The sequence below is a fragment of the Micromesistius poutassou genome (genome assembly GCF_964030765.1).
Source record: "Micromesistius poutassou genome assembly, chromosome: 23".
Classification (NCBI taxonomy): domain Eukaryota; kingdom Metazoa; phylum Chordata; class Actinopteri; order Gadiformes; family Gadidae; genus Micromesistius; species Micromesistius poutassou.
This window is the reverse complement of record NC_140293.1, coordinates 1578002-1600009: the sequence shown is the minus strand read 5'-3', so window position 1 is coordinate 1600009 and position 22008 is coordinate 1578002. Positions and strand designations below refer to the sequence as shown.

Below are 22008 nucleotides of genomic sequence, written 5' to 3'. Positions count from 1 at the left end.
TGTTTTTCTCGGGGGGTTCAAGGCCTAGATTGATGGGTTACGTCACATTATTTTATTATCTACTGGTTGGAAAGGAAACACAAGTTGATTGGTTGAGAGCAGAGTGGGGACCGCAGACCAATGAGCTTGGCGGTGTAAGACGATAAAGAAATGATTATTAACAGTCAAATCCGTTGGCATCATGCGCTGTGGACAACGAGCGCAAGATGTCGCCATTTAACATAAATAGGTGTGAACGTTTGGTCAGAGATTTCATATTACAGCTTGACGTCTCCAGTGACCACTCAACTGCCAGGAAATTATTTTTGAGAGAAATCTTACTAGAATTATGTTCTGGTACTTAGATAAATGGCAAAATAAATGGCGTTCAGTTTTGCTTACAGATTGTTATTGTCATGATTCTGCAGACAAAGAAAATACAAGGTCGCTCATCCATGATATGATGAACATCTACAATCTGACTTTATTTGTATGTTGTGCATGATTAATCTAACGAGATGCGAATAAAATATGAACGCATCTACTATAATGGTAGATGACCGATACATCGAACCGCTCCACTGACCATCCGGCCAGAGTACGATAACTCCGGCATCGGCTGCTTTTCCATGCAGAGGAAAACACATCCTGGCGCCTGCACAGCAATCTGGCAACTTTACATCACCGCAGCTAAACGAGACGATTCCCAACGCGACATCCATGTTTAGCTCCGCATAAACAAAACATCGACCATGGCAGTGTTTATAACGCATCGCAGGGTTTAGAGCGGTTGTTTTGGGGGTTATTTCGGGGGAGAATGACGCAGGGTTTCGGAGGAAGGGGCGATCTGGAGCGATAAGTTTACGCCGCCGTCGACCGCAGGACGACTAAATCCGAGTCATAAGACTTGAGGCGTCTCAAGCGTCACCACATCGACTTGTTTACAAAGGTAAGGCCGCTTGTCTTCACACACACACACACACACACACACACACACACACACACACACACACACACACACACACACACACACACACACACACACACACACACACACTGCAGTTAATCCACTCAGGCGGCGAGTAACTTTGTTTGGCGTGAACGGAGATAGCTAGCGCCCTTAGCTAACCAGTTCCCCGTGGTGCTGGTGGTGGTGGACCTGTGATGTAGTGTTGCTATGAAGCGGCAGGACTCGGACCTGGTGCCCGTGGAGGAGACGTGGTCGACGTCACGGTGCTTCTTAACCACCCGGCCTTCCTCCTCATGCTGGCGGAAACAGTCGCTAGACTTCCTCATTTGATCAGGCAGCCGAGCTGTCACTGCGAGACACAGCGAGGGGGGGTCTCCGTGCCGCGACCCTGGGAGTGCGTTCTGGGTGGATTCATCCCGGTCTTTGTACTTTTGTTTTTTATTTTGTAGTGGTGTTAAATCAGCGTTTTGTTTCAACATGTTTAGGTTCTGGAAGCGCGCAAATCGGAACTACACCAAATTAGGTAGACACACACACGCCGGGGTCGTAGGGGAGCAGGAGTCGTCACACTGGAGCGGTGTGTCCTCTGCTGACAAAGAGTCCGTGTTTGTGTTGACAGGGGGAGGCAAAAGGATGGACAACGCTGGTTACAACACGGGCAGCTTCGACGGTCTCCATCAGGTCAGCGACGACGATGACGACGAGATGGTGGACATAGCCGGGGCAACGCTGGACTTCTCCAACACGGACGATGACCCTCCTCTGAACTCAGGTGAGGGTCTACCCGGGGTGGGACCCCGGGTCCGCTCATGTTTTAGATGAGAGATCTGTCAACCAGACGGGATACGTCTACTTTCGAACATTGTTGTTCAACTTATCTGATTATACACTAAATAGTTGAGGTTAGGACTAGGGATGGGGAAGTCAGCAACATCTGGAGCCAGCCCAAGTGATATTAACAAAGTTATTGTAATTCAAAATGTGAATCATGTGACGTGAGTCATGGTGCGTTCAAGTTTAAAGCGAGTTGTGTGAATGACTGAAGACATGGTGTAACATGTGCAAGTGGAGGGTGAACTGTGTTGGGGGTGGTCATGATTGCTGGAACTGCTTACATATTCATTGGGAATCAATGGTTTGAATTTGTTGAGTTTGTTTGAACAGTGCTTTGGGGCGGCAACAGACTGTTTTGGATAGAAAAGACTAGTTTGTGATGGAGTTCATGGAGACGGAGTCACACAAAGTGGTAATGGTGGGTGCAGTGACGTCAGAATTTGGCGGTTGGTTTTGAAGAAGGGGTGCGCTGGCTGATAAGAGGAGTCTGTGTATAGTGCAGGGAGAGGCACAACACAAGCTTGGAACAAAGTAAGAGTTTGTGGTCAGTTTGTGAGTCATTGGTTCCTCTCTGTCTGTCTACCTACATCACTGTCTCTGCCTTTATAGTGGCTGTCACTCCCTCTGTCTCTCTGTACCCCCTCTGTCTCTTTCTCTCCACCCCATGTTATTTATCAAAAGGTGTGAAAGGTGTGTTTACCACAGCGCTGTTCCAGTCACCATTCTGATGTCACTCTGATGTCACTGACCCACTGTTCTAAGCACAGACTTCCAAACAAACAAACAAATGAGACTTTTTTTCCAGACCATGTCGTAATGTAGACAAACAGACATAAGATAAGTATGAGCTATATGGACATAGTTGTAATTGTTACACACAAGCTGTTGCATGATGTGTACTCAGTCAACATGTGTAAAAACGATAATAGTCATTATAAACCAGGCTGCGGTCTTCCCTGTCTCTTTGAGGGCCTGTTTAAGATAGTGTGCAGTTGTTATGCTGAGATTTGCCTGAATAACAGCGCTTGCACATTACGGTGTAGCTGTTTGGCATGGACAGAACACAGTACACTCAGAACAGAAGCTGTTTCTGTTCTCCTACTAAACTGTACACAGCTGCTTTATTGAGGGTACAATGTGTTCAAGCTTTTATCACTTCCCTTTTTTACAGCCAGAACTAAATATGTTATGGCTTTCGAAATTTGTTTAAATTTGGCACATGCACTGGATTGGGACTCTGAATTCCTAGTGCAACAGGAAATGCATTCTCATTGATGGTTAACTTTATGAATCCTATATTTCTGCCCGTCAATTGGTGATGACATAATGAATTGCATTTATATAAAACTTCTGCAAAAAGCCACTCAAAGTGCTTTCCAATTATTGCCTCACAGCCACACATTCACATACCGACGGCGGTGTCAACCACGGCAGGCAGCAGTGTTGTTGTCAGGAGCAGTTATGCGTCTTGCTCATCCGTTAGCTAGGTGGAGCCGGGGACCGAACCAGCAACCCTCCGGTTGTCAGACAACCCTGGTGTTGTCATCAACCCGCTGAGCCACTGTCGCACATAGAAGTATGACACTGCTTTAAGTCCTCAGAACAGAAAAGGCTAGTGTGATCTACTGAGGGGGTTTGATCCCCAGTGTCCATTATACAATCCACCTGTAGGCATTCTTTAACCAGATGACCCCTGACCCCTACTGGCTCCTTAATGACTGGCATCTGGAATTCTACTAAGTCACTTAGTACCATGACTAAATGATAAATGGACGATCCATGACGGGCAAGAGAGACAGTGATACAACAACTTTATGGCTGTGAAAACAAGCACACTCAGCAACAGCAACCCAGCAGCAGATGTACTCTTGTTATTGTCTGCTGCAGTGTTTACCCAGACACCGGGTGTCATGACATATCCTGCTCTGCGGCTTTGGGCTGAAACACAATAATGATCTTCTCTATTTGCAACCGTTCCTCAGAGCGGTTACCAATTTCTTCATGAGGTTGAATGAAACGGGAAGCGATGGATACCATTGGGACACCCCATATCACGGATAAATAAGATAAAATAAAGCCTGTCGGAGACTGGTTGGTGGGGGGGTCTGAGAGTTGCGTAAGGACGTGACGTGCATATCGGACATTTATTATCCGGTTGTCGTGGTTACGGCTAACCCACGGTTCGAGCCCCTGGCCTCCAGGGGCCAGACCGGTCGGCCCGAGTCGCTCTGGGAAACCTGGATGATGTCACAGGGACGTCCCTATGGCCGCCAGGGTCTCTGGTCTCAAGGCCCCTGGAGAGAGGGGAGGTTCTGCGGGGAGGCCCCCGAGGGCCTCTCGCTTAGGCTTTGTTTTTTGTCAAGTCAACTAAATAAACCTGAGTGGAAACAGTATAAGTTGGAGGAGGGCGTCAGAACTGATTTAGTTTCAGCATCGATATCACAAAGTGCGCACGTGCAATGTTGACATCGTGGACTGAATGTTTGTTATTGAAGGAGGGATATCTACAGATATCAGATAACTCGGGTCCTGCGTCATGCGTTTCAATTTGTATCACAGCACACACTTGTCGGGTGAGACGGTAAGGAAGCTGCCAGCAACTGTTGCCTGAAAAGTAGGAACTTTGATCCCCTTTCGCCAACCATCTACTCGTATCTATTACATATCACCATATATTCCTCAAAGAATACAAGTTCCACAAGTATCATTTCTACACTAATTCACCACAGTAATTCGTAGAGTGAGCTGGCATGAAATGTGAAAGGTTCAGAAAGAAGAGCACTGGGCCGTGAAATGTACCCAATGCACAATTACCTCAAGAAAGACTGAGGTTACCTGTGTGTGTGTGTGTGTGTGTGTGTGTGTGTGTGTGTGTGTGTGTGTGTGTGTGTGTGTGTGTGTGTGTGTGTGTGTGTGTGTGTGTGTGTGTGTGTGTGTGTGTGTGTGTGTGATTTCATTCCTTCACACCACAACAATGAGAAACCATGATACAATTAGCACGAAACGTCCAAGTTTATTAAACTAATGGCCTGGTTTCCAGTCCAATTCGTCCGGTGTTTGTTCGAATTCAACGTCACTTCCTTCCTGTTTCTTGTCGGGTACTGCTCTTCCCTTCCCTCTCGTCAATGTTACCACAAGGGCCACTTGTTGACCTAGAATACCTTGCGAGGGGTTGCCAAGGCAACCGAGCTGGGGGAGGGGAGGGGAAGCTGCGGCAGGTGCGGCTCTGTGCTCGTTGAGTTCACCTGGAGCCTAACGAGTGGAGAAGGGAGATTGAGATGTCGACGCACTTGTGTGTTTGCCTGAGGGGACGACTCGTCGAAACGGTGAGAAAGTGAAGTGAAGATATATGTTGAACGTTGAAGGCTCCCTCGGCTGAGTCGAAGAAGTAGGTGAGCAGAGATGGGGAGCGTGAGGAGGTGGTTTTAAGTGACTCGTGCACATTCCTCCCTTAACTGTTGAAGGGAGAGATGAACCCGTGAGGGTGTATCCGTCCTCAAAATGTGGCGGTCATTGAGACCCGGAAGTGTTCTCGATGCGTTCTTAAACTGGCCATTCCATCGAGGATGCATCGGAGGTGACGTGTGTGGACTTGGGACCGTTAAATATCCCAGGATGCATTTCGCATTCCCATGTTTTAAAATATTAGTATGTAAGCTATAATAATAGCCTATATAGGAACATTTTAAATATATAACAAAAATGAAGGCCTATTCATTCAAAATATTCACATACTATTTTAAAATGAAAGAGGCTGGGGTTTAGTTTTATATAATTTGTTTATATTGTTCAGTAGTATATGCCTACATGAGGCCATATAGCAGTTAACAGAGCTGAGGTGGTGACGCCATCGAGTCCGCTGCTGTTCCAATTGCAGGTGCGTACTCTGGAGTCCTCTGGAGTCTGTACTTGGAAGTCCTTGCCAAGACTTGCCAAGTACGCACTTCCAAGTCCGCGAGTCCGTAGTTTGCGTACTTGGTATTGAGAAACGGCTACTGCTTCCATCGTCTCAGAGTAGCCTGCAGTAGTGTGGCGCGTGTGTGGATGAAGGCTGGTTTAAGCAGCCTTACCTGGACACAGTCAGACTGATTGGACTCTGGGGCCGGGCGGGGCGGCACACCTGTTGCACGTTGTTATCAATGTGCAAATGTTAGACCAGCCATCACTACGGCATGCACTACCTTATGTTCAACCTCGGTTCCAACATCGCTGCCCTGGGTCCTTGTTTCCGGGGAGACCAGTAAAAGCCACATAGGTGGAGGGTGGCATGGACATTGCTACAGGCGGTTTGACCGTTGTGCAAAGATGTGATGAAATTGCACAGTAGGACATTTAAGAGAAAACCCACTATTGTCGGGTTTAATGAATTCCGTCTGTTCATACTGAGGTCGCGTTGCAAAGAATCTGCAGAATGCTTGGAAATCGGGGATCGAACCCAGAACCTTTCAGCTTGGAGTCCAACACACGGTCATGTTTCGTCTTAACTAGATAAGATATTCAAGGTTTTCCAAGGACACTTTCCACGCCACTTCCGAGTAAACAATCTTGTCAGCGTACTAGTCAGCGACCCACGCTGTCTAATGATTGGCCAGGAATGAGTCAGGGAGCTGGGCACGGGGGGACCGGGTCATCTGATCCAGTCCATCTGGATAGCTCTGTTCTACTGGAATGGCCTGGTCACGTGACCAGACAGGAAGTAAACAGAGGAGAGGAGGGAGGAGAAGGGACAGAAGATGTGTTTAGGAGGAATGAGGAAAGACTTCTGTCTAATTCTACGTAGCCATGCACACATTTTTTTTTTTTTTGCTATGGTGATTGTGTATGCCACGGGCCCAAATGGAATAGTATGCGTTATTTGCATAACGTCATTCGCCAGGTGCTTCGCCAGACAGACTGCAAACATAGACATCTGTCAATCTGTCGGTTCAAACCCAGAACCTATTGCCAGGGAGGACTTTAGTCAAACACCCTGACCACAGACTGTACTGCCCTATATGGATCCATGAACAATATCGGTCACTATTTGTGATCCAACCTATTATTGTTTACCAGAAGACCCGTTCCTTGAGAGGGACTGGGCATGCTTGGAGATCCTCTCAACTTTGTGACCGTCTGGACAGGGGGCAGTTACATGTGCCGTTCCCATAGCGACCAGATTAAAGTTCATTGTCTCTCAGGTGTGTGTGTGTGTGTGTGTGTGTGTGTGTGTGTGTGTGTGTGTGTGTGTGTGTGTGTGTGTGTGTGTGTGTGTGTGTGTGTGTGTGTGTGTGTGTGTGTGTGGCTGTCATGTGACTCCTCGTCACATGATAAGTGAGAGTTTCAGGTCTGACCTGTTTGTGACGGGGCAAACAGGAAACAACCTTATGGGCTGTGCTGATCTCTCGCCAAAAGACCAGATTAGATTACTCAGTCATGTTCCTGTCTTGAACATATCAGCGTTCCCACCGGCCTATAAAACACATGTCAACGTTGCTTTTATTTTATGCTGTTTATCTATTCAAGGATGTAATAAATCCATCACTTTCTTTCTGCAATGATTTTGGATTTGAAGTGACCCCCGGGTCAAACACACAGGAAGTCCACAACTCCCTCGGTTTCCTCCCTCGTTCCCACAGGACTTCTACACAGTTCAAAATACCACCTCAATATATGCCCCGCCCTCTTTTTTCCGTGCGGCCAATCCAACGCTGGCTCAGCCCCATCCCGAGCCAATCGCAGAGAACACGGTGGGGTCACATTGAAATACCTGCATTGAAAGCAACCGTCATGTGATCAGATTATTGCTTCCAGCGGGTGAGTTTTCCCCTCGTTAGCCTCGTGCCGACAATGTCTGCTCGACCAATGAGGAGCGGCGGCCGTCACGCCCAAGCAAAGCCCTTTTCGAAAGCACCGGGAGGCTGAGCCAGTTTGGTTTTGTTTTTCCGCTCGTAGCACACAGTTTGTTTGTGTCTGGTCGTTTTGGAGAATGAGACATGGATTGGGAAATCTGGAGCGAGAATCTGGACAAGGAGGACTTGGTAGAAAACGAAGCAGCTGTCGGTGAGTCTTTTCGTGGTATCGGGGGTCACTGGAACCAGTACACCATTTCCCCGGTGGCAGGATCCAGTCTCTGGGGTTGTTTAGCGCTGTAGCCGAGCCATGCCGGGCCGCAGCACTCTGTGGTTCACAGACCTCGTGCAACTCCAGGCAGTATGAGCAGAAGGGATTAATTGCAGCCGTTGAGTCATTTTATGATGTCCCATAACCGTGCGACCTAGCGCCAACTGCATTCTGCGTGCTGTGCGTGAGCATTTGTGAGTTTGTGAGTTGGGAATTATTTTTGATGTCAGTGTGTTTTAAGTGTTTGCGTGACCACCACTGTGGCATTACATCCATAGGGGTGTGTGTGTGTGTGTGTGTGTGTGTGTGTGTGTGTGTGTGTGTGTGTGTGTGTGTGTGTGTGTGTGTGTGTGTGTGTGTGTGTGTGTGTGTGTGTGTGTGTGTGTGTGTGTGTGTGTGTGTCCGTGTCCTCAGTCACGGGTTTGAGTCAAAGTCCACCGGTTGTAAATTAAATTCCTTCTGGTGGCGAAGCCTGTTTATCAGGGACTTTTCAGGGCCATGTGCCTCTCTCCCCCCAGTGTAAACAATCAGGACCACGGAGCAGATCAAACCATCCTGTGGTTCTCCCCCTGGGTCTGTACACACAGACCTTGGTTTATTTATAGTTCTTGCCTTTCCTTCCTTCTCCTGTTGATGTTCATCACATAAGGCTGTCAGTATTGTGGTGACCCATGTCTCTCTATCGCTGTCTCCCTCGGTTTCTCTGTCTGTAACTCGATGAAGTTGTAAGTTCCTTCTTTCTCTCTCTCCCAGTTTATCTCTTTCTTGTTATATATCTCTTTTCCTGCCCCTTTGTTGGTGGTAATCAGTTGCATTCCTCTCCTACAGTTCCACCTGATGTAGCTCACTATTAGATCCAATATATAATTAGATAATTCAACAGAATACTGAAACACAATGTAAACATTCATATTACATTGTGGGAGAAGGATTAGTAATCAATAAGCGTACAATTATGTGTACAATTACATTAAAGGTTAAATCTGTCACTCAGTCTCACTCTGTCTCTCTCACCCTCTCCATATCTCACTGTATGTCTCTCTCTTTGACTCTACGTAGGTTTTTGTGCAGGAGTAAAGGGAAGGAAGTGTGAGTAAGGGTGTTGTTGGTGATGGGTCATGGAGTTCAGAGCACAGTTCATGTGCAGTACTAACATCTACAGTGTTGGGCAACTACTTAGAAAGGGTGCTTAGCTAAGGCTAAGCTAACAGTGACTCCACATTGAATGGAGCCAACTACACTGAAACAGACCAATGTAGCATGCTACATTGGTCTACATACACATGCTACAGCAACCTAGCCAAGGCAGTTCACTAAACCACAGCATTAGCTACTGGAAAGCTATTCGACAGAGGAATCGGGGACAATACCACCGCGCGACGGAGAAATGTAGTTCAACTGGTAGCACCGCAACTTGTAGTGACACTACTGCCCAACACTGCCTCTGCCACTGGCTCTCTGCCCACAACACCAACTACTAAGCTACTGCTGAGAGTACTACTTCTTTATTTTAGCCACTGCTGAGTGTATAGCTTATTTCCCTTAGCTACTGCTGAGTGGATAACTTGTGTCACTTAGCTACTGCTGAGTGTATGACTTATTTCCCTTAGCTATTGCTGAGTGTGTTATTGCTCTGTTGAACTAAGACACAGGCACTCATTGACCTGCAGAATCCGGAATCCTGTCTTATATTGCTCTATTTGCACCAATCGTAATATTTGCAGACTCCCAACGCCTTATCTTATCCGCACTCTCAAATCGTTGCAATATCTTATCATAATTGCCCATATAAAGTGTTGCTGAACCTTTCCTAGCAGAGTGACCAGAGTCTCAGGTATTTTAGAAGCAGGTCATGTGACATAGACAACCGATGGATGAAACGGTGCGGTGGAAACATGGCCGTCTCAAGACCACTAGAAGAGATGACATGTATCCCATAATAGTCCAACAGTCCCACAGCTCTTACTTGGCTGCTTAGCAACGGCTGCTCAACCTTGCATGAAAGGTTCTGTACAAACACAGATTAATATTCATTTCCTCTGTGTTCCAATGCTGTGGTCGTACCACATTTCTGCGCTGGTTAATAATCTCTTTAAAGTTAACTCCTCTCAGCAGATTCCATAAGCCTGTGTATAATGTATTTTATAATGTGTTGTATAATGTATTTCATAAGGTGTTTGTAACGGGGCCGCGGTCATGTGTTAGCGGTTTTAGTGGCTTGGCTTTAAACCTTGTGAGACAACCTCTTTTCAATAACACACCGTGGAGAATGGCAGGGGTGCAACGTGTTCCTGTCAATTATCAACGTCAACGTGGAGACGCTGATATATTGAAAGATGAAAGGCTGGTGTAAATGTTTTGATTAATTCATTCATCCGTGTGCTGTGACCGTATCATTTTCCGTTAAACCGTTTTCCGTCGATCTGATGGCCTCGTGTGTTTTGGTTTAAATTCGGACCGTGAGCCGCGTCGGACATTTTGGATCCAACACGGCCGACACAGCCGCGCTCAGTCAGTTCCCCAGCCGCCCTGCACCAGACGTGATGCTGTAACGCCGTCTCCCTCCGCAGGGGGCCTTGAGGAGCACAGCCCCGGCCGGGGGATGAACGGGGTGGGGGGCCCCGCTGCCATGATGGACCCCCTGGAGGACCCGGTCCCCGGGGTGGGCACCTACGAGGACTTCAACACCATCGACTGGGTCCGCGAGAAGAGCAAGGACCGGGACAGACACAGAGAGGTGTGTGTGTGTGTGTGTCTGTATAGATAGCCCTCTGTTTTGTTGATTGTGTGTGTGTGTGTGTGTGTCCCACTGTTATGTTGATCTGGTGTAAATCTGTGTGTGTGTTTGTCTGTATAAATATCCCTCTGTTTTGTTGGTCTGGTCTCTTTTTCTGTGTGTGTGTGTGTCCCTCTATTATGTTGTTCTGTGTGTCTCTTTCGGTGTGTGTGTGTGTCTTTCTGACCCTGTCTCTTTCCGTTGGTCTGACTGTCTTTCTTTGTCAGTCTCTTTCCTCCGTTGGTCTCTTTTCTTCTTCCTTTGTCCGTCCGTCCATGTGTGTGTTTGTGTTTGTCTGTCTGTGTGTTTGTCTGTCTGTCTATATCATCTGTCATGGTGTCATTCCAATGGGTCTGTGTGTGTGTTGTCTCTAGTGGTGTGTCTGTGTGTGTGTGCTCGGGGGCTAGTATTAAACCTTAGATTACACCTAACACTAATGACTGTTTAGCAGGTCTTGCATCACAGGTCTAAGTGTGGGAAGCTTTTCATGGCATTATCCTCCTGTGTGTGTGTGTGTCTGTGTGTCATGCCTACACAGTGCCGGCTCTGTACACATGACGTGTACGGGAATCTATAGCGGCTATACTATAAGGCATGTAACATAATGTGTGAATCGTGGTGGAAATTATTTGGAACCAAATTGACATCGTAACAAAAAAAATTAACATGGAGAGTTCATTGTAAAAATCGCATATCAAAGAAAGTAGCACAACAAGCACACAGCGGTAGAAATGCTAAAGTACACTCCAGTATACTGCAGGGACAACATGCTTAGGGCCCAGCTGTTGATAAGGACGACCCTACTCCCTTCTGCCCTCCAGGATGTAGGGTCAGGGTATAGCCGTAGAAGAGCAGAGGATGTTTAGGTTCCCCCCCCCTCGAGGCTGGTACGCACGGCGCAAACTGTGAAGTGTTTACTACGCATGATGATTCAGAGCCCCCGCCGTCTTAGCATCTGGAGAAAAACCTGTCTTAGGGAACTTTCTAGTACGACTTTCAATAGATACCTGTATAGAAGTCACTGCGCTCTCGAAGCGCGTTGTGGGTCCGTCCGTGCTGTCGGCTCCGTTGCCTGCGTCAAAACGTTGAGAAATTATCTTTTCAGGCGGCGACGGATCCGTCGGCCAATCCGATCGCGTCATGCAAATATAGAAGCAAATGCACTGTCCCATGAAATTGCCTTTTGCAATACAACCCGGGAAAACACATCAACACTCCGTTGACGGACGGATGCAGTGTGAACGCGGCGTCATAGCGCACACGCCAGTTGTTTGAGCTCCGTTCAGGAGGCATTGGTAAACTCAGGGGGCTCTCATCCCAGACCTGTGGTCCCGTGGTTGAATGGAGGTCATGTAGGTTTGTGGTTTTTCTCTGTAGATCACCAGTAAGAGCAAGGAGTCGACGGTGGCTCTGCTCCACAGGATCAGTGACGCCTTCTCTGGGTGGCTGCTGATGCTGCTGGTGGGACTCATGTCAGGTAACTCCCTCACACACACACACACGCGCACACGCTGGACGGCTTGTTTCATGCCCTGCGGTTACTTTGGTGTTTGTTATGTATGCACACTGCATAAAGATGGGTTTTCTGGCATATATTTACAAGCACATATTATTTATGTCTCTCTTTTTGCACATACTGTGTACATTTTAACACGTACCTGTAGGCAGGCGTCGCGTTTAAAACCTGGTTGTCTGGGACACGGTCAGGAGGCAGTAAACCGTTTTGTTGCCATAAACTACTGTGGTTACATCGGGACTACAGCAGTGTTATCAGTGCATATACAGCATTGTACTGCATTTTGTCAGATTAAGCCCCATGATGTAATGATGAATTGCTATTTCCAGAGGTGGATGTGTTTTTTTTTTTGATTGTCTTTCTTTTGCATATCAATATAACATAGCTGATGTTTGTTCGTAGTGACATTCTAATATCGCTGACTCAAAGACTCTAATTTGACTGCATAAATGACAGAATTGTCTCTCTTTTAAGAAGGGTTAGGCTTGCTTTAACTGAGTTTAAAAAAAACTTAATTTAAACTATATTTATAAACTTGCCTTTAGTGTTTCAGCTGTTTCTTAATGCAGCTGCATGTCACTTTAATCAATGTCTTATTTAACTTTTAATCTTTTTCAATTTAATAATCGTTAAAATAATCGCAAAATCTTTAAATCAACGTTAGGAATCCTAATGGGAGGAGGGGATGGTATGTGACAAGCTTCACTCAAATCCTTATTTGTCTCTCCTCTCTCCCCTCCCCCCCCCCCCCCCCCCCCCAGGTGCCCTTGCGGGAGGTATCGACATCTCAGCCCATTGGCTGACGGACATGAAGGAGGGCGTGTGTCTGAACGGCTTCTGGTTCAACCACGAGCACTGCTGCTGGACGTACAACGAGACCACCTTCCAGGAGCGGGACAAGTGCCCCCACTGGAAGAGCTGGGCGGAGCTCATCGTGGGGACCGCCGAGGTACGGGACCCCCGGGGCCTCACTCAGTCAGTCAGTCACTCACTCACTCACTCACTCACTCACTCACTCACTCACTCACTCAGTCACTCAGTCACTCAGTCAGTCAGTCTGCGCTCACTCCCTCACTCACTAACTTATGCACGCATTTACTCACTCGCTCATTTACTCCATCACTCACTCACCGATTCACAAATGTTCTCACTCAGTCACAAACGTATTCACTCATCTCCTCACCCACCCATCCTCACTCATTAACTTTCTCACACACTGTCTCACTCTACGTCAGCATCGTGACCTCATAGCAGCCCGACACAAGTGTAGCCTGCTAATAAATCCAAGGAAAAAGACTTTAGAGTCAATGTCAACAGTCGAACACACACTCACACTCACACGCACACACTCACACACACACACACACACACACACACTCTCTTTAGTGGTACGGAGGTGCCCACTGGTGGTGGTCCTGTGTCATAACACGCCCCCGTGCCTCAGCTCAGTCCACCTGCTGTCCATGTGCTGGGACTTTTTGTGTGCGAGTTTTAAGCGCTTTCATATTGAGAGGATCTCGATCTAATTTGTGTTCAGCCGACCTTTATTTTAGTTATTTTAGTTTCATGTCGTTAAGGAGCTGGTTGGCGTTAGGGGGCGTCTTGCTCAAGGATGCCTACAGGTAAACTGTGGACACTGGGAATGGAGCCCACAACCTTTTGGCTCGGAGCCACTGTTACCTATCCCCTGTGCTGATGCGACGTGGTAAACGACCCGATGTGATGTTCTATATGTATAGTTAACATAACCTGTTGTGTGTGCTCCACAGGGGGGCTTTGCCTACGTGGTGAACTACATGATGTTCATCTTCTGGGCGTTGCTCTTCTCCTTCCTGGCCGTCACGCTGGTCAGGGCCTTCGCTCCCTACGCCTGTGGATCGGGAATACCAGAGGTACGCACGCGCACACACACTGACACACACATACACACACACACGCGCTGACACACACACACACGCTGACTCACACACACACACACACACACGCACTGACACACACACACACGCTGACTCACCCTCACACACAGATACAGTAGAGTTAAGAGTCTTCCTATATATAAATAAATACCAAACAAGGTACAGCTGAAACCACATGGTGGCGCTCTTTGATTCATAATAATAATGGTGGAGTAGAGATCCTGAACAGTGCCTTCAATTTTTTCGTATCATCTCATTGTTTGTGTTCATGATCGTCCAATCAGAGCTGGACTGGTGAGATTCGACCTCACCCGGCCGCGTTCTCTCCCCCGCCCTCCCCCAGATCAAGACCATCCTGAGCGGCTTCATCATCCGCGGCTACCTGGGCAAGTGGACCCTGATCGTGAAGACCATCACCCTGGTGCTGGCCGTCTCCTCGGGCCTCAGCCTGGGCAAGGAGGGCCCGCTGGTGCACGTGGCCTGCTGCTGCGCCAACATCCTCTGCCACCTGTTCACCAAGTACCGCAAGAACGAGGCCAAGAGGAGAGAGGTGGGTGGGGGGGGGGGGGGGGGGGGGGCGCGGCCTCAGAGTGGTACGGAGGCTGGGGTGGAGGCCAGGCTTATTGTTGGTTTACTGTCACAGTGGACGGAGGCTGGGATGGAGGCCAGGCTTATTGTTGGTTTATTGTCACACTAGATGGAGGCTGGGGTGGAGGCCAGGCTTATTGTCGGTTAGTTTTGTTCAGTTCTTGGTTTTTATCGTCGCTTGTTGGTTTTGGCCGATTTCCTATTGGCTAGGATTGGTTAGGAGTGGTCTGGTCTGCTTTTAGTTTATTATTCATTTATAGGTCCATATATTTGTGTTAGTAAGTCAAGTCACTTTTATTTGTATAGCCCTTAATCACAGTTGAAGTCTCAAAGGGCTCTGCAGGCCATATGTTTATGACACCCCCTAACCCCAGCGCCCCAGGGGAAAACAAAAAGGCCCTTAATTAGGAGGAAGGAGGAAGTCAGAGATTCTAGGAAGGAATGCAGCGTTGGAGGATGATCCGCTCTCCAGGGAGTCTTAGGGGAGCAACGGGGGCCATAACCAACAAACATAATATTATGACAAGCAAGGTCATTGAGAACCATTCGAAAATCAGTCCGGTCCACGGTGCTGGCCAGCGAGCGAGCTGGCGGCCATGATCACGGGTGTCCAGGCGTCCAGTCACCGTCACCGCAACACACTGAAACAGAGACAGACCGAGGGTTAGACGCGTGGACCCGGAACACGGAGGGCCACATATAACGTAGTGGCCATCAGCAGCAGCAGCAGGCTAGTGCCGACCGACAGGTGGATGAGCTCTAATGAGCTCGTAGAAGCCTAAACAAAGGAGCAGGGAGGCAGGGTTAGTAATAACGATATGTCTGTTAGAGCGAGGTCCTTCATAGGAATCAGGAGCAAAGTTATTTTCTTCTGTGTCTTTGTATCATTGTCGATGTCAGCTAAAGGCCCCGCCCCCTCCGTCCTAGGTGCTGTCTGCGGCGGCGGCAGTGGGCGTGTCGGTGGCCTTCGGCGCGCCGATAGGAGGGGTCCTCTTCAGCCTGGAGGAGGTGAGAGCCCGCGTCCAACACCTCCATCAAAACACATCGTCAGAAACCGACGTCCGACATTGAAACCACCCCAACCCCAAAACGGCGTCCGTGTCTCCCCCCCCCTCAGGTGAGCTACTACTTCCCGCTGAAGACGCTGTGGCGCTCGTTCTTCGCGGCGCTGGTGGCGGCGTTCACGCTGCGCTCCATCAACCCCTTCGGCAACAGCCGGCTGGTGCTGTTCTACGTGGAGTTCCACGCGCCGTGGCACCTGCTGGAGCTGGGGCCCTTCATCCTGCTGGGCATCTTCGGGGGCATCTGGGGCGCGCTCTTCATCAGGGCCAACATCGCCTGGTGCCGTCGACGTGAGTGGTGGTGGGGGGGGGGGGGGCGGGGGCGGGGTGGTGGCGGTGGCGGCGGTGGCGGCGGTGGCGGTGGTGATAGGCAACCAGATGGTGTCGGAAGGAGAGTTGTTTGGATCCCTGTGTTGATGTGTCTTTGTGTGTCTCTCTCTCTCTCTCTCCTTCTCCCTCTCTCACCCTTCTCCTTCCGTCTTTACTGTGCTCTCCCTTCTCCGTCTTTTTGTTTTTTTTATCGTTTACTCTCTGCCCGGATTCTTTCTTCCTCGCTCCCCTTTTGTCACCCTCTTTCCCGTAACCTCCCTGTCCACCTCCGTCTCCCTCAACTCTCTATCATTTTCTTTCTTTCTTTTTCTCTCTTTAATTCCTCTCTCTCTCTCTCGCTCTCTCTCTCGCTCTCTCTCTCTCTCGCTCTCTCTCGCTCTTTTTTTCCCTCTTTCTTTCATATCCGCCCTCCCTTTCCCATCTTCCTTCTGTCGTCATTCCTCCTCTCCATCTGTCCCTTCCTCTCCCTCCACCCATGCGTCTCTCTCTCTCTCTGCTGTGCCGTCCCCTCCGCCCTCTCTCCAGGTAAGACCACCCTGCTGGGCCACTACCCCATCGTGGAGGTGCTGGTGGTGGCCGGGGTGACGGCGTTGGTCTCCTTCCCCAACAGCTACACCCGCATGAGTGGAGCCGAGCTCATCAAGGAGCTCTTCAACGACTGCTCCCTGCTGGACTCCTCCCAGCTCTGTAGATACAAGCAGGTACCCCCACCTTGTCCCTCGCCCCGTCCCCGTCCCGTCCCGCCCGGGAATATTGGACTCTCTGATAGGGCTGTGCAATTAGTCAAATTTTTATTGTGCATTTCGATTTTTGGGGTCAATCTCCAAACTAATATAAACAAGTTCAAACGATTATTATTTTATTCATTAAATGTTTTATAGAAATTGCAGCACAGCTGGATACATATTTACATACATTATTTTTGATTTGATCATTTCGATCGATTTGAACATTGTGTATTTTTTTTATGGGAAAGTTTTCAGTTACAAAGTGTTTTTTTTTGTAGAGAAATGCGGAATAAATGATTTATGTTTTCAAACTCAAAAATAATCGTTTGAACAATCGTGATTTCAATATTGACCCAAAATAATCGTGATTATGATTTTCTCCATAATTGAGCAGACCTACCGTCTGATCCTGGGTGGGGGGGGGGGGGTGAACTCGGATGTGGTCGGCTGTGTGTTTACGTTGATGTGTGCCGGTTCTCCGTCTCCATCCTCCCTCCTCTCCTCCCTCCAGGACAACACCACCTCGGACACCAGTGTGGGCAACAGTCTGGCGGACCGGCCGGCGGACTCGGGTCTCTACACCGCCCTCTGGCAGCTCGCCCTCGCCCTGCTCTTCAAGATGGGCATCACCGTGGTTACCTTCGGCATGAAGGTTGGTGCGCACGCACGCACGCACACACACACGCACGCACGCACACACGCGCGCACGCACATGCATGAAGGTTGCCACACACACACACACACACACACACACACACACACACACACACACACACACACACACACACACACACACACACACACACACACACACACACACACACAGAGAACATCTGTCTCCAAACATCTTGAAGTCCGCAGGCGTCTTCAGAACAGAGATGGCCCCTCGTCTGTACCTTATCAATACTGGGAGTCCGCCTCTGGGTGTGTTTCAAAGTACTCTGTCGCAGACCAAAGACCCTTCCAGTGGATCCAGATGCAGTCATTGAGGAGCGTGTCAGCCAGACGTCTCTCTCTCTAGTCAGGGGACACAGTCCGGCATGCGGACGTTGGGGACTCGAACCCGGTACCACCAGACCGTCCTGTATCGGACATATTTTATTAATGAATAATCCGTCCCCTTTTTGAAAGGCTTTTAATGTGGAAGGGCAGGGTAGATGTATGTCGAGCTGGTTCAGTACGGCTACAGACGACTTTTAATGTGTGATGTCATGTCATGTCGATGGAGATGACGGAAGACTCCATCTGGTTGAATGCTGTTCTCCATTCACCCATAAATGTCCTTTCTAATTTGAAGAAAAAGCCTTTTTATGTGCAGGTGTTAGTCATTTATGCACGGCAACTTTGGTCTCCTCACTTCTCAATTTGGGCAATGCTTTGAAATGGCTTAACATACACAATGTATCCATCTTCTGTGTTTAGTCACAACTGTGAAATTGTCTGTGTACAACTGAAACAGCTGTGTATTGTGTTTCCTTGGGTGTAGCTGCTTTAAGTAAAGCCATTCATTTCATGATTCACCACCGCCTCTCTCTCTCCGTCGTCTCTCTCCCTCTCTCTCCGTCGTCTCTCTGTCTGCATCTCGGTCTCTCCTTGCAAGTCTTAAGGGCCACAACATCGGTTCACGGAGTTTATGGAATCCTAATTAAGTAACAATTACTCTTGCAACAACAATAATGAAATGGTTGATGCACAACATTTAGAATAAATGAATACAATAAAAAACAGAGTTAAAAACAAACAAACACCCCCCCTCTCTCTCTTTCTCCCTCACTTTATCTCAATCTTTCTTTTCTTTGATCCCTCTACCTCCCACTCTTGTCTCTGGTTTCTGTCTCGCTCTCTTCCTCTTTTTTTTCCTTCTCACCCTATCTCTCTTTCTCCCCATCTCTCACTAATTCCTTTCATCCTTCACCCCTCTCTGTCGCCATCTGCCTGCCTGATTCTCACTCCCCCTGCCTTTCTCCACCTCCTCTTCTACCCGCTAGTCTCTCTCTTCCTCTTCCGCCCTCTTTCCCCTCTCCTTCTCCTCTCGCTCTCCCCCTGCCTCGTTCCCTCTCTCCCCTCCCGCCTTCTCCCCCTGCCTCCTTATCCTCTCTCTCTCTCCCCCTGCCTCCTTCTCCTCTCTCTCTCTCCCCCTGCCTCCTTCTCCTCCCTCCTTCTCCCCCTGCCTCCTTATCCTCTCTCTCTCCCCCTGCCTCCTTCTCCTCTCTCTCTCTCTCTCCCCCTGCCTCCTTCTCCTCTCTCTCTCTCCCTCCTCCTGTCTGTATCTCCATGTCTCTCTGTCTGTCTGTGTCAGCTGTCTCTCCGCCTCCCTCTCAATTCTTTATCGGCAACAAGAACACACATTGCCGACGCATACACCAACCTAACCTAAACACGCAGACACTACCAGCATACACCAGCCTAACCCCGTGCTGTGCCCCCCCCCCCCTCCAGGTGCCCTCCGGTCTGTTCATCCCCAGCATGGCGGTGGGCGCCATCGCCGGGCGGCTGATGGGCGTGGGCATGGAGCAGCTGGCCTACTACAACCACGACTGGGTCATCTTCCGGGGCTGGTGCACGCCCGGCGCCGACTGCATCACGCCGGGCCTCTACGCCATGGTGGGCGCCGCCGCCTGCCTAGGTGAGGGAGAGACCACGCCCCCCCCCCCCCCTCGCTCTGACGTCATCGCACAGCGACACAGCATAAGCCCGGAGGCGGGACTCTCGGTTCTCCCTGGGAATCGCACAACGTTTGTGCGTTTAGTCCGTCCCTCTCCCTCTCCTCACCGTTCTTCTCGTCTCTTCCTCTCCGTCCTTTCTCCATCTGTTGACGGATCTCGCTCTCGCTCTCGCTCCGTCTTTGTCTTCCCGCCCTCGGGCGTCCCGACGTGATCGACATCGTATACCCCCGGACTGAAAACATCGACATGTGTGTTTTGATTCATTTTTGCGTTGACTCCCGTGACAGCAGAACATCCGATCACCGCCCCCGAGCTCCGCTCCACACATATTCCATGTCAGTAAGGGTAAGGGCTTTATTAAGTACCACTCATTTCCCGGTGCGGTCTGTGGACAAAACAGGGAGAGGGTAAAGCAAACCAGGCCTTGGCCCGGCATAGCTGGACAGTCACCCGGTCCAGTTCCGGTCGTCTGCTTATTGAATTACTCTGTCGGGCTGAGCGCTCCACAATTGCATTATTTATCTTATCCACGGAAGGGGACGATGATAAGTGGACCGGACTTTATGTCAATTTCAAACATCTTATCCACGGAAGGGGACGCTGATAAACTCTTTTTATTAAACATTAAAACAAGCTGCTGTAGAAGTCCAGAAATGGCTCGCCGGCTACATTTGTTTCTGCTCTACTGATCTTCTTTGTTCGTGTTTCAAAAAGGGCTTCAAAGGAAGTGTCGGTTGTTGACTGAAACGTGTGGACGTCGCCCTGGAAGAGACTCTGTGCTCGACGAATGCAGATGATTACTTCTGTGTGCCGTTTTACAGACGCATTTCTCCTCATTTCAACAAGTAGGCTAGCTGTTGTCTGCTAAGACCGGCGAGGGGCCCGGCTGGTTCCGATTTAGTTATTTAGCTAACACATCTACCCTATGTGACATGTTGTCAAATTCATGTAATTGGTAAGGTAGGGGTTAGACAGTGAGTACACATGCATGTCATTAAGGAGTAGCTAGGGGTTAGACAGTGAATACAGAGACGGATCATTAAGGAGCAGGTAGGGGTTAGACAGTGACTACAGAGACAGGTCATTAAGGAGCAGGTAGGGGTTAGACAGTGAATACAGACACGGATCATTAAGGAGCAGGTAGGCGTTACTCCAGGATGTCTACAGGTAGACACTGGACTTTATGGATTGAACTCGGAACCCTCCGGCTAGGAGTTGAACGCCCTCACCACTATGCTGGCACGCCCAAACTCGGTAACGGACAGAGCTGCCCCATGTAGCATCTGATGGGTTCAGCTCCAGTGCGGGAGGTAGACGGGCAGTCAGAGGTACTGGTGTTGAAGGAGTCGAGGGTTAGTTGTGGGTTATTTCCTGCGGAGTCGTCCACTGGGAATGCACAAGATCCATTTCAGAGAGGAGGCCAGATACAGCGGCAGTGCCAAGAACCATATCAAACACGGGATCTAATAAAAGACGTTTCCTCTCGTGGTTAGGCCACAAATTGTGGTGTTGGGATGACTGGAGACCAACTGTGAACCGCTTTTAACCGGATGCAGAATGCTATGAGTGGTTGTTTATCGCTTCTTGCACAAGAAGAGTACAGGTGAAGTTGGGGTTGGAACCCAGAACCTTTTGGCTTCCAAGTGGGTCATGAGAGGGCCACTACGTTCCTATTTTCTAATGTGTTTATGCACTTCTACATGTCATGCATAGACATTCACTCATTAGATATTCAAATAGGGATGTCAGGACAAGGACAGGATAATAATAATACATTTTATTTCTAATGCACCTCTCATCAAAAAAAAAAATCTCAAAGTGCTACAAGGTTAAAAAGTTAAAAGCAAGGTAAAGAAAACAAAAGCATACTCAATAAAGATCAGCAGCCATAGGCCTTTCTGAATAAAAAGGTTTTCAGGTTCAGTCCAGGTTCTGAACGGCCCTCATCTGGATTGGGAGACTGTTCCATAGGCGTGGTGCGGCCGAGCAGAAAGCTCTGTCTCCCGTGGTGGAGAGCCTAGTGCTCGGGATTTGGAGGAGCAGGGTGTTTGTGGATCTGAGAGTGCGGGTAGTGGACTGTAGGGTGATGAGTTCTTGGAGGTAGGCAGGTGCGTGTCCATGGATGCATTTATGAGTGAGTAGCAGAATTTTGTAGTTGATCCGGGATGAGACAGGGAGCCAGTGCAGTGATTGAAGGATGGGGGTGATATGCTCGTATTTACGGGCTCTCGTTAGGACCCTGGCTGCGCTGTTTTGGATGTATTGTAGCTTCTGTATGGTCTTGCCAGGTATCCCAATGAAGAGCCCGTTACAGTAATCCAGCCTTGAGGAAATGAAGGCATGGATCAATTGTTCTGCTGCTGGGAGGGATAGAGTGGGACGGAGTCTTGAAATATTGCTGCGATGGAAAAATGAAGTCTTGCATAGATGTTTTTTTTATATATATATATATATATATATATATATATATATATATATGACAACAGGATGTTTGTGATCAGTTATGGCCTCATGGTCATGTCAACACACAGGTCTTACCCGTCAA

At 48.8% G+C, this 22008-nt stretch overlaps 1 protein-coding gene across 2 annotated transcripts in view; it reads left to right on the top strand.

Moving 5' to 3' along the window:
* Nucleotides 1-654: 654 nt before the first annotated feature.
* The window catches only part of clcn5b (chloride channel, voltage-sensitive 5b), a 25809-nt gene continuing 4455 nt past the window's right edge, over nucleotides 655-22008 (top strand). Inside the window, exons 1-12 of one of the 2 annotated variants that reach the window (XM_084487619.1) lie at nucleotides 655-928; nucleotides 1569-1721; nucleotides 10453-10619; nucleotides 12036-12135; nucleotides 12936-13123; nucleotides 13944-14066; nucleotides 14434-14640; nucleotides 15606-15686; nucleotides 15796-16030; nucleotides 16595-16770; nucleotides 17309-17449; nucleotides 19237-19423. In XM_084487619.1, the coding sequence (XP_084343745.1) occupies nucleotides 1583-1721; nucleotides 10453-10619; nucleotides 12036-12135; nucleotides 12936-13123; nucleotides 13944-14066; nucleotides 14434-14640; nucleotides 15606-15686; nucleotides 15796-16030; nucleotides 16595-16770; nucleotides 17309-17449; nucleotides 19237-19423 (1744 nt within the window). In that variant the 5' untranslated portion in view covers nucleotides 655-928; nucleotides 1569-1582. Of the gene's footprint in view, nucleotides 929-1342; nucleotides 1473-1568; nucleotides 1722-10452; nucleotides 10620-12035; nucleotides 12136-12935; nucleotides 13124-13943; nucleotides 14067-14433; nucleotides 14641-15605; nucleotides 15687-15795; nucleotides 16031-16594; nucleotides 16771-17308; nucleotides 17450-19236; nucleotides 19424-22008 lie in introns of those variants that run through there. The other variant, XM_084487618.1, reaches the window with a different exon arrangement.